The 11,952-nt window shown below is 34.1% G+C and overlaps 1 protein-coding gene across 2 annotated transcripts; it reads left to right on the top strand.

Annotated features, from left to right (window-relative positions):
* The first annotated feature begins 2,738 nt into the window (after positions 1 to 2,738).
* Positions 2,739 to 9,615, top strand: LOC112502199 (mitochondrial intermediate peptidase, mitochondrial). 2 transcript variants are annotated; one of them, XM_025106053.1, is made up of 17 exons: positions 2,739 to 2,957; positions 3,056 to 3,137; positions 3,368 to 3,420; positions 3,514 to 3,575; positions 3,815 to 3,953; positions 4,036 to 4,090; positions 4,544 to 4,748; positions 5,355 to 5,450; positions 5,835 to 5,954; positions 6,047 to 6,172; positions 6,289 to 6,444; positions 6,651 to 6,767; positions 7,358 to 7,483; positions 7,559 to 7,626; positions 7,857 to 7,992; positions 8,147 to 8,312; positions 9,105 to 9,378. In XM_025106053.1, exons 1-17 carry the CDS (start codon positions 2,942 to 2,944, stop codon positions 9,350 to 9,352), a joined length of 1,971 nt encoding a protein of 656 aa, XP_024961821.1. In that variant the 5' UTR covers positions 2,739 to 2,941; the 3' UTR covers positions 9,353 to 9,378. The 2 variants fall into 2 exon arrangements, with proteins under 2 accessions (XP_024961821.1, XP_024961820.1); XM_025106052.1 differs by having other exon boundaries at positions 2,744 to 2,957; positions 3,521 to 3,575; positions 9,105 to 9,615.
* The last annotated feature ends 2,337 nt before the right edge of the window (positions 9,616 to 11,952 follow it).

The following is an 11,952-nucleotide window of genomic DNA, read 5'->3' as shown; positions in this document are numbered from 1 at the left end:
AACTCGACAGAAAGTAGCATAGTAAGGAGATCGAACAGAAATGTAAAAATCGGACTTCTTGGTCGATTTATCCATTTGAAGAATCGAAGAGAAACGTAAAAAACCAGAATTCCAAGAAGAAACAAAATCATAGCACATAGGGGTTGTTCGTAAGCTGTTACAAAATCATAGCACATCAAAAGAAGAAACAAAATATTTCAAAACATGGAAGCACAGTGAGGAAATCAGAAACAGAAGCACAGTTAGGAATCGAACAGAAAGGCTCGACAGGAAGTAGCACAGTGAGGAAATCGAACAAAAACGTAAAAATCGGACTTCTTGGTCGATTTACCAGTTTGAATAATCAAAGCACAGTGAGCAGGAGTAATCGACGAGGAGAACATACATGTATGGAGAATGATGTAGCAGGAGCAATCCAAGCACAATGAGTAGGAGCAATCGACGAGCAGGAGCAGAAGTCGACGTCTCTATGGTGGTAGGGTTTAACGTGAGTAGTTGGGTTTAATGTGAGTAGTTGGGGAGTTTGTTGAATTCGCCATTGATTCTTACAGGAAGATATTGTTCTAGATGGTGAAAGGGACAAATTTTGAATAAGGGGATGAATAAATGGTTGAGTGATTGAGTCTATATGACCCTACTTTCCTGGCTGACCGATTAAGCCAGAAACGAACAACAATGTATGGCTGACCGAATAAGTCATACAAGTTTAACAACCTATTAAGCCATTACTGAACAACCCCTTACCCTCCTCGTCCTCTCTTTCTTCTCCGACAGAAACAAGACGAAAACAACTTAACAATCACAAGGATGAAAACACTCACCAATCACAAGGACGAGATGCTTCCATCTCGTAGCCTCCTTCATAAGTGGTTGGATCGAAGTTGTCTTCGGTGACCCAAAACATTTGGGTTTCATCCATGTGCGGTGAAACCCTCCTCCTCCATTCCCTTGAAGTCTATGTTTTTCTTGAATTTTGCTTAAAAATGAAGGGGGGGGGGGTGATATTTAAATGGTTTGGTTATAGATTACATGATTTTGCTGTTGTGCTTATGGTTTAAATCCATGGTTCTCGATCCACCATAGATGCTTAAGGAAGTTTTCTACTTCTGTGCCAAAAAGGTAGGGAGAAGGGGTTGAGGTGCAGGGAATGATAAGAAGGGTTGCAGTTGCAGGTAGTGGTGGAGGTCAATGATCGGAGACCGGAAGGGGGAGGGGTGCCAATGATGGACATAGGGTCAGAAAAGGTGCACAATTTTGTATATATTAATAAAAAAAATAGGCTTAATCATTTGATAACACCAAAATTTATGACGTACATCAGACCTTTTACCTTAAGTTTTTGTTTCACATAATTTTTCTCGTCTAAGTATAGTGTTTGATGTTTACATGTATTTGTTTCACAACATATTTATTTCATATGTATTTGGTTTATAATGTGAATCTTTTTTATGTGTTCATATTGTGAATCGAGTACATGTGAAACAAATACATTATAAAATAAATATACGTTAATCAATATTCTAAATCTTAGTCTTAAATGAAAGAAATCATATGAAATAACACATAATGCATAACTTCATGGGTTCTCGAGAAAATATTTCCTATAAAAGTATAAAATTAAACGAAAATAAGAAAATAGAGAGTAAAGGGAAGAAACTTTTTCTTAGCAATAGTTAACAATGATATATAAAAAGACATTTTTTAAGCATAATGTATTTTATAAAAACCATTTATATATTTATTAAAGGACATATATGGTTCTTACATATGTTTAGATGGATATAAACTAACTTATTGAAAAACTAGTTAAAGTAAGTTTTTGCAAGCTTATTACTATCAATTGCTATTTCTTATTATTATCAATAAATATTAATTTCAAATTATTTACCAATTAAAATTATTTATATATTTTAATTAGTAATTAAATTAAATTTCAATTTATTAATTAATTTTAATTATTAACTAATATTATTACCAAATTATTAATTAATCGTCATTAGTAATCAATATTAATTTTAACTATTAATTATTAATTAATTTTTAACTGTAAAAATTATTTTTATATTATTTTTGTTTAATATTTTTAGTGGTTAAAAAATAAATATGATAATTTTAATAATAACTTTGTAAACTCTTTTGTTTTATAATTTATGTTATTAATAAATTGTTGTAAATATATTATAAAATATTAGATTTTATTAATTTTAAGCAAATATTTTTAAATCATTTTATATTTTAATTAACTTATTAATTAAGTTTTATTAAATATATTTAATTTATCAATTAATTTACCAAACATAAGGTTAAGGATTTGTAGGTATTTGATTTTTATTAAAAAAATACTAAGGGATTTTTGACAGTTGTTGAATGGTTTGATGTAAAATGATTAAATTGTCAGAATGATTAAAAGACTCTTAAAATATAATGTAAAATAAAATATAATTGTTTGGTAATTATTTACAATAAAATTAGGATGTTAATTGGTTAATGGAGATACATGATACAAAATCATAAAAAAAAAATTAAAACTATTAACAGACTTTTTTTGACAGACAAAATTCACCTCTTAATAATTTAATAAATCTTTTAAAATAAAACTATTAATCGATAAAAAAGAGTCCCTAAGATTAAACAATTGCAAATTTTGTTACACAAAACAGTCGAGGGACGATTTTTATAATTTACTATCATTTACCTTTTCTCTGATATTCGGGCCGTTTTGTCTTCGGACCTTTACTACAACCAGCAATTCAGGTTACCACGGCGGCGCCACCACACCAGAGGCCTATTATGGCTTCGTTGATCCGCAGAGCCGCTTCAAGCCTCTGCTCCAACTCCAATAATCGTCACTTCTTTGCGCCTGCGGCAATTCGCATGGAGGACACCGGTTTATATGGATGCAATCATTTAAAAACCCCTAAAGGATTTCAGCGTATTGTAGATGAAGCCATTGAAAGGTAAAATAAAGTAAAATCAATGATTAATCAATATGGATGCAATCACTTGGAAACCCCAATAGACGTGTACTATTTTTGTTTTTGTTTATTCTTCACAGGTCTAATGAACTCGTTGGCTACATTTCTCGAATGCCGTCGTCTGCTGAAATCATTAACGCCATGGATGAAATATCAAACACAGTAAGGATTTTGGGAATTGCATACTCCCTCCGCCTCAAAAGAAAGCTAAATTTTCACTTTGGATATCAAACGGTTGTATAGAATAATATTAGCACTTAAATTTGCAACGCGATCCATAACAAAATTTCTTTTCTGTAAAGTACCATAAAAATGTGACATTCCTTTTTTTATGGAAAGGAGTATATGTTCGTTGTATAACCTGGTGATGCATGTAATGTTGAACATTTCAGGTATGTCAAGTTGTGGATTCTGCTGAACTTTGTAGGCATACACATCCAGACAGGTTTTTTTTTTCTTTCTTCCCATCAATGTGACTACATGTTAGTGTTGTTGGCATCGCTGTCCTTCTGTTAGTTTTTGATGATAATTGAGTTAGAATGCAGGGAATTTGTTGACGAAGCAGTGAAGGCATCAATGAGGATTAACGAATATCTACATGTGAGGTGACGAGTTACATAATTGGTTTTGTTTTGAGTTTTGCTAGATCAGTATTCAGTAGGGTTATTTGGACCATTTTAGTTATTAGGGTTGACTGCATGATATCAGAACACAATATTGTACACCTGTAATAACATGTCATCTGTATTAGAAATATTTCAATTTAATTTAATGTCATTTCTTCATATTATCAGCCATTTTCAATGATTATTGTGGTGTTCATGATCATTGGCATACAGTATCTCAATACAAATCTTACTCTATATGATGCGGTGCTAAAAGCAGACCAGGACCCTACTTTAACAAGTGAAGAAGCAAAAAGAGTTGCTCATGATCTGCGCATTGATTTTGAGAAGGGTGGAATTCATCTATGTGCAGGTTTTCTGGTTCACCCTGTTGTATAAGTACTATGCTTAGCATTGTATATTGACTAACTACAGATTGTTATATGACTTCACAGAAAAGAAAGATCGAGTGAGTCAGCTAAATGTTGAAATCGCAAAATGCTGTGCACAGTAAGTAGATGCCACACATCTGGTATTGCACTCCCTGTTTTATAGCACTGTTTTGAGGGGGTATTTCAACATACTCATATGATTGTTAATGGTGATTAATCATCTACAAAAGCTCACACAACCCTTTTTCTAGTACTGAGAAATTGGTCATAATTCCTTTCAGCGCTCAATGTTAACTTCATTGCCACTCGTATAACTTAATTCATGCCATGTCCTTTTATGCTATTTTTGAGTTTATCCATGTATTTCATTTTGAGTCAAGAGTTCTTGTAGGCTGTAGTTAGAAACTACTGAACTAGTATAGTTGTCCATGGAAGGGAGACCCCTACACTGACAGTGTGGCCTATTTAGACGGTTTTGTTGATACCTGAGGTTCAGTTTGTTAACAAGTTCAAAAATGAAAAAAAGATCTAATCAAACACATTTAACTTGGTGATTCAATTTTTTCATTAGGTACAATGAAAATATAGCAAAGGAGCCTGGGCATGTTGATGTATATCCAGCCTCATGTATTCCAAAGAACTTGCACCATCTTGTTAAGCCTGTTAATCGTTCCAGTTCAGCAGGTTCAAGAGTCAACTTCAGAGACAAAGGGTTCCGAATAGTAACAGAACCAAGCACTGTGTCTGCTGTTTTGCAATGGACATCTGATGATGAGGTTCGGTATAAGTACTTCCTACATCAATGTTCTCACTTATTATGGAGTCGAACATAGTTTGTGATGCATGAACTGGGAACTATAAAACCTAACAAGTTTAGAAAATGGGTGTTGGCGCTTTTCAGTTGAGTTGAATAGATTTTTTTTTCCTGAAAGATTGAAGGTTGATATAGAAAATAGACTCTAGCTGGTTTCATCTCTTTCGGCTTGGATGCTCATTTTTAAGTTCACCCCTCAAGATTAAATACCCCATCAGCATATTGAGTGATTAAACTTTTAAAACCATCATACTTGGGTTTTTGTTGCAACCAAAGGAAACACAACATTTTAGAAGACTGATTGATTTTGGACAAAAAGTTTCAAGTACAATGTTATTCTTGCATTTAGATTCCCACCACTTATCCAAAAAATTCATCACATATTGCACTGTTCTTTTTGTATTTTTGCAAGAATGGTAGTCTTGTTTACAGCAGAAAGTTATGTACGATTTTGAAAAAGCTAACCGCACTAGCATATTGCAAAAAATTTCTATTAACGATTCATGATTGACTGTACTTTTGTATAAGGTGACACTTTTTTTTGTTTGTATATTTCTTTCTCATCCAGGCTAGGAAAATGACATATATTCAGAGCAATTCCGTACCACATGCAAATCTTGGTGTTCTTGATAACCTAATTGCTGCACGTCATGAAATTGCTCAGGTTCTCCTTGTTACTTGTGTAGTTAGGAGAGTTCTTGTACACATTGTATCTAATACATAATGCAGCATCTAATGATATTACATGATCTATAAAATGTTTTTATTTTTGACTATATCCAGGGGAAACATGTTTGCAAGTGAGTTTCACCAAAAAAACATAGTACTTTATGGAATGCTCTCGTGCTCATTTGATGTTGTGTGTTTTCTATTCTGTCTGCTTACTTAACAGAAATGGTTAGCACGAAGAATATTTTAGCCCAGCATGGCTTTTACATTGCATCTCAGACATGTGATGTGTTAGTTACGCCAAGTGTATGTGTTCACTCCACAAATGTGCAAAACTCTTTTGACCAACTATTTTTTTGCCTCTTATATATGCATGCAGATAATGGGGTATAAATCATATGCTGGCTATGCTTTGCATTCAAATATGGCTTCATCACCAGATGTTGTATCATCCTTTTTAGTTGAGCTGAGTAAAAATGTACAGCCCAAGGCAGTTGAGGTACTATATCCTAAAAGGTTCTTCTAGTGATGGGTTCTAGTACACTATACTCCCGTCTGCCATTTCATACTTGTATTACTTCAATATGGTAGGAGTTTAAGTCAATCCGTGACTTCAAAAGAGGAAAAAGTGGCCAACATGATATAGAATTAGAGCCATGGGATGAAGCATATTTCACAAGGTCAATGAAATCATCTGCTTACAACTTAGACTTCTCGGTATTTATCTTTTGCTTTCATATTGTTAATCATTTTAATGCACTTAATGATGTTTTTGTGTTATCATTTATTCTTTCCCATTATTTACTCATCAAGTTTATGATATTGATACTTAGGTTGTGGCTTCATATTTTTCTCTGTCACAATGTATTGAGGGTCTTAAACTTCTGGTTGAGTCCTTGTTCGGTGTGAAATTTCTTAACATTCCCCTTACACCTGGTGAATCATGGCACCCAGATGTGATGAAGATGGCTCTTCATCATCCTGATGAGGTGAGCTTCTATTTTTGCATAGATTCTTGACCAGGGTAGTAATTTGAAGGTTCATTTTTTTTACACTACCACAAAATATTATGCTCATATCGTGATCTCAATACATGGACTACTTGTGGCTTCTATCATATTCAGACCAAACTTATTTATAACACATATTTTGTTCTTTTTTTTTCTTCTTACTAGAACACCGCTTTGCCTTTCAGGGAGATTTGGGGTATATATACCTTGATCTAAATTCTAGAAGGGGAAAATATCCTGGTTGCGCTCATTTTGCCATCAGGGGAGGGCGCAGGCTTTCCAAAACAGAATACCAGCTGCCAGTATGTCTTTCTTATACATCATGTCCATTAGTTTTTCTGTTCTCTCCATAGTCAAAAATATACGCTTGCAACATAAGCCACTTTTGATAGGATAACTAACGAGAGCTACCCATATGTATTTAAAAGAAAAGAAGAGAACGTAAAAATACAATCCTTTTGTTGCATTTTGACGATCCCCTTACCTCATTGATAAATAATGCTAAAGGAGAACCCGGACTGGGTACATTTTGTTGCATCTCTGTTATTGAACCTAGGCAAAATTGTTGTGGTTTACTTCATAGCGATGGATCACAGTGGGTCTCCCTGCATACTAGAAGAAAATTACTTCCCTGTAGGCAGTTGGTGTTTTATATGCTTGTGGAGGATAGTCTCTTTGGCAATCATAAGCGACACCACGGGAAAATCTTATTTAAAATAGACAAATATTGGTTGTCAAGAATCAAGAGTCCTTTGGGTTGAAACAACTCCCCAGCCAACTATTGACAAAACTTGACAGTTATCAAACAAAGACTGCTTTATGTTGCTTTGGTTAATGGGATGCCCGTAAGGAGAAGAATTACTGACTGGACGTTTTCTTGATTATTCTGCAGATCATAGCCCTCGTTTGCAACTTTTCAAAGCCACACAATTCAGCAACTGTGAGGCTTAACCACTCAGACGTAGATACACTTTTCCATGAATTTGGACATGCTCTTCATTCATTGCTTTCACGAACGGTATGAGCACTTTGATCTTAATTCCAAACTAATGGTGTCACTCTTGGAATATAATCCTCATTCCCAAATTTGCAGGATCATCAACATTTTTCAGGTACCAGAGTGGCTTTTGATATGGCTGAAACTCCTTCAAACCTTTTTGAGTGAGTACAAACTAGGCTGCTTGAACTTAGTGTCTGCCTTTTAGCCATTTCTTCATGATCTGTTCCTACACAATACTCGTTACGGCACAAAATTTTTATAAGTCCATATTCTCACATTCTTCAAAACGACTTGATAGCTCTAGGAATGGTGCAGGTTTATGTTGAGTCAAGTTATTTAATCGTAATCAACAACTTGATTGATCTTTCTTTTGATTTTGTCAACTGTTTAGGTACTATGCATGGGATTATCGAGTCCTGAAGAAATTTGCCAGGCATTACTCTACTGGTGATATCATTCCTGAGAAACTTGTTGAATCAATGCAAGGAGCCAGAAAGATGTTCTCAGCAATGGAATTGCAGCAGCAGGTCAAACTTTTATTGCATAATTTCTTTTTCTTCCCTTTGAAGGTGGTTCAAATGAAATCTTGCTTTGTGATATAAACCACAACTAATGAAACCGTAAAGAAAAGAAAGGAAAAAGAAAGGAGAACATGATTCCTGATTCTTACTTGTCCTTCAGATATTTTATGCATTAGCCGACCAAGCACTATATGGTGATCAGACGTATTCACCAATTGATACCACCTCAATTGTTGCGGATTTGAGGGAACAGCATACCAATTGGAAACACGTCGAGGGTACACATTGGCAAACCCGATTCAGTCACCTACTATATTACGGTGCAGGTACATTTCTTTTTGTCTAGAGTCTATGGCCATCACTGTTGAAGGAAGTCGTTAGCTGCCATCAATAGTCAAAACATCTTGTTCCGATACTACATTTTCTAATCTGGCCCATTTTCGATCTCTATTAATTTGAAAGCTGGTACACTGATAGAACGATTAAAGCATATTCATGGCGTGTTTCATTTCCCTCCCATTTTGAAGGCCAGTTTCAACCAATCAAATTGCTGTCGTGAGCAAGAATATACCCCTTCTTTTCTTCATTACAGTAATAGGATCTGCTCTACAGAATCCAGCAACTGAGCATCCATGAGAACCAAACAGGAGGAATGGGTTCTTTGGGTTCTTCAGTTTTCAATTGAAATATCTCTTGTAAACAGAAAACCAAACCAAACCAAACAAACCCAGTATATCCCGCTAGAAAGCAAAGTATGGGACTGGGAGGGGTGGGATGTGCACAATCCTGACCTCTATCCCCACATGGTAGAGTGGCTGTTCCCATGAAGGCCCCTGGCTTGTTCAAAAGTGTGAGCGATAAGGAAAAGACTCAGGACAAGAAAGATAAACAAGAATAACACATAATAAGCAGTAGAAAAAGCATAAAAAGCAAAAAAGGCACGAAGAGAACATATACAAAGTAAGAAAAACGCATAAATCTAATGCAGATCTCTGATACCCTAACTGTCAGCTTCCCGAAACTCATGCAAACCCTTGTAAACATGTTCTTGCATATTGCAATAACTTGCTCTATAACGAAACAGATTATAGTATGTTGTTAATTAAAAATTGGTGTAGGTTATTATAGCTACTTGTATGCCAAGTGCTTTGCGTCAACCATCTGGGAAAGAGTATGCAAAGACGACCCACTATCATTAGAGACAGGTAGTGCTATTAGAACGAAATTGCTGCAGCATGGGGGAGCCAAAGATCCTGCACAGTTGCTCAATGATCTTGCTGGAGATGGAATTATAAGGTATCAGAATGGAGGCATAGTTCCGGACATTACAAGCCTTTGTAATGAAATGAATTTGAGGAAGCGATAGGAAACATGTAAGAAAAAGAATCATCATACAAATACAAGCAGTTGAAGTAAGAGGGGCTGGCACTGGCAGAGTGCAAACAGCGATGTTAAAATACCGTTCTGCCCCTTTCCCCCCTCTCATTTTCTTTTTGCCAGAATAGAGCTGGCAAGAAAAGCGGGTCAGGTTCCAGAACCAGCTTCCCCTTTTCATCTGTAGTTTAAATTATGTTTATTGTAACAGTTAATAAGACAGATGGTTGTCTGTTATGTTGTGTAATTGCTACATGTGTGCTTGGTTCGATGAAAAGCTTTTATATATATATATATATATATAGGGTTGGGTTCACGTGACACCAAGGGTTTTTCGTGAGACCCGTAAGACCAATTTATGTTCATTGATCAACTTTATAAGTTAATGATCTAATGGTTTAAATTGCACGGTGGCAATTTTGTAATTATTGAGAAGTCTCGTCGTGTTTATGAATGTTTAGATCTGACGATTGTAAATTTAATCCAAGGGTTGAGAATTGGTTTTACCGGTCTCACGAAAAACCATTAGTCTCACATGATCCCAAGTCTATATATATATATATATATATATATATATATTATTTAAATTATTTAATTCACTATAAACAATTGGACTAGCAAATTTGAAAAATATTTCTTTATCTAATACTTTGGTGATTAAACCATCTTGATTGATTAAAAATGGGTATAATTGTGTAATAAATGGAGTACCTAATATTAACGTAGAAGTTAAATTTTTAACAAGTATTAAAGAGGTTTTRTAACAATATTCGTCGTTACAAATATGAACATTTGATACYTTRTATTGAATATTAAGTGABGAACMACTTGCAGTTGATAAACGATTTTTTGTTTTCTCATAATACTTTGTAGGTATAATTCCTTCTTGAATACAATTCATGTCTGTACCACTATCAATTAGTGCTAAAACAGTTACTTTGAATTCATTATTAATACAGAGATAAATATAAACATTCCATAAAATGGTGGGAAAAGCTTCCAACTGATCAAATGCAAAAAATGACTGTTCAAGGAGTTTCAGACTATTATTCAATTACTTTTGGAGTCCCAGCCTGAATTTCATCTACTTCAAATTAGAAGAAAGAAGACGAAGAAATTGATCAAATTTTAGCCACTGAATCAAAAGAAGAACTCAAGCGACTTCTTCAAGAACTTAGACGTCGGAGCTCTCCATCAAGCAGCTCTCCCGCTGGTTCTACGTCTCAAGTCCCAGCTTCTCAAAATTTATTTCAAGATAGTCAAGATCCTTATGAGGATTATTTTTAATCCTTAAGGTGTTGAGTGTGTTTGGGTATTACTTTTGTAAGCAATTCTTTGTATCTATTCAAAATATATCTTATCAAAACACGTGAAATACGCTATTTGGTATTTCCGATAACATCTTGTTCAAATCTTTTATCTTATAAAAAATATGCAGATTTATGATGCGGTCAACTGAATTTCAAGGTGATAATAATGTTCTTTGTCATTATAAAAGATGTTGTTGCTTTATGAAGAATAGACGTTATGGTCATGATTTATGCAAAGTATGAAGAATAGACGTTATGGTCAAGACATTATGGTCAAAAGCAKATTCGATATGTTGGATCCATTAAGACAACGACAAAATAGGACGATTGATTCAATTTGTCAGACAAATTCCAATTATTCAACATCAAGGCAAGGTGCCGGTTTCAAGCTCAAAAATTTTGGAAGATAACTGGAAGGTGCCAGTCGTTCAATTCCAAACTTCAACTATAAAAGACGGTATTTTTTCCATTCATATGGTTTAGGATTTTTCTTGAGTCTTTGATAAAGTGGTTTACAAATTATTCCTAAATCTTTGAAGTAATCATGAACATAATTTAAACATCCTAAAAATCTTTGTAATTGAGTTTTGTCTTTGATTTCATCTGGAAATTTATTAGCAAACTCTAGGCTTCTTTGAATAGGCTTTATAGTTTTATGAACAATTTCATGACCTAAAAACTTTATTTGGATTTGGAAAAGACTCATTTTTGATGCAGAGACAACTAAACCATTTTTATGAATTAAATTATAAAATAGATCTAAATGTTTAAAATGTTGATCAATAGATTTTGAAAAGATTAAAACATCGTCAATATAAACGATGGCAAAATCGCTTAAAGGATTAATAATATCATTCATAATATTTTGAAATTCGGATGGAGCATTTTTGAGACCAAATGGCATAACATTTCATTCATAATGACCAAAAGGAACATTAAAACCAGTTTTGTATTTGTCTTTTTCATGAATTTGAATTTGCCAAAATCCAGATTTCATGTCGAATTTTGAAAAGATTTATGCTTCATGCAATTTTTTGAGTAAATCTCTTTTATGTGGAATGGGATATCTAATCCATTCTAATACTTTGTTAAGGGGTTTATAATTTATTATAAGTCGAGGGGCACCTCTTTCTATTTCAGAGGCATTCATAATATAGAATGTTGAGCATGACCAAGGAGATTTAGAAGGTCTTATTAGTTTCTTTTGAAGTAGATCTTGAATTTCTGTTTTACAATGTTCTTGTAATTCAGAAGACATATGAATAGATCTTGATTTAGAAGA

This window comes from Cynara cardunculus, unplaced genomic scaffold, assembly GCF_001531365.2.
Source record: "Cynara cardunculus var. scolymus isolate 2C unplaced genomic scaffold, CcrdV1 Un_Scaffold_1076, whole genome shotgun sequence".
Taxonomy (NCBI): domain Eukaryota; kingdom Viridiplantae; phylum Streptophyta; class Magnoliopsida; order Asterales; family Asteraceae; genus Cynara; species Cynara cardunculus.
This window is presented reverse-complemented; position numbering and strand designations above follow the sequence as displayed.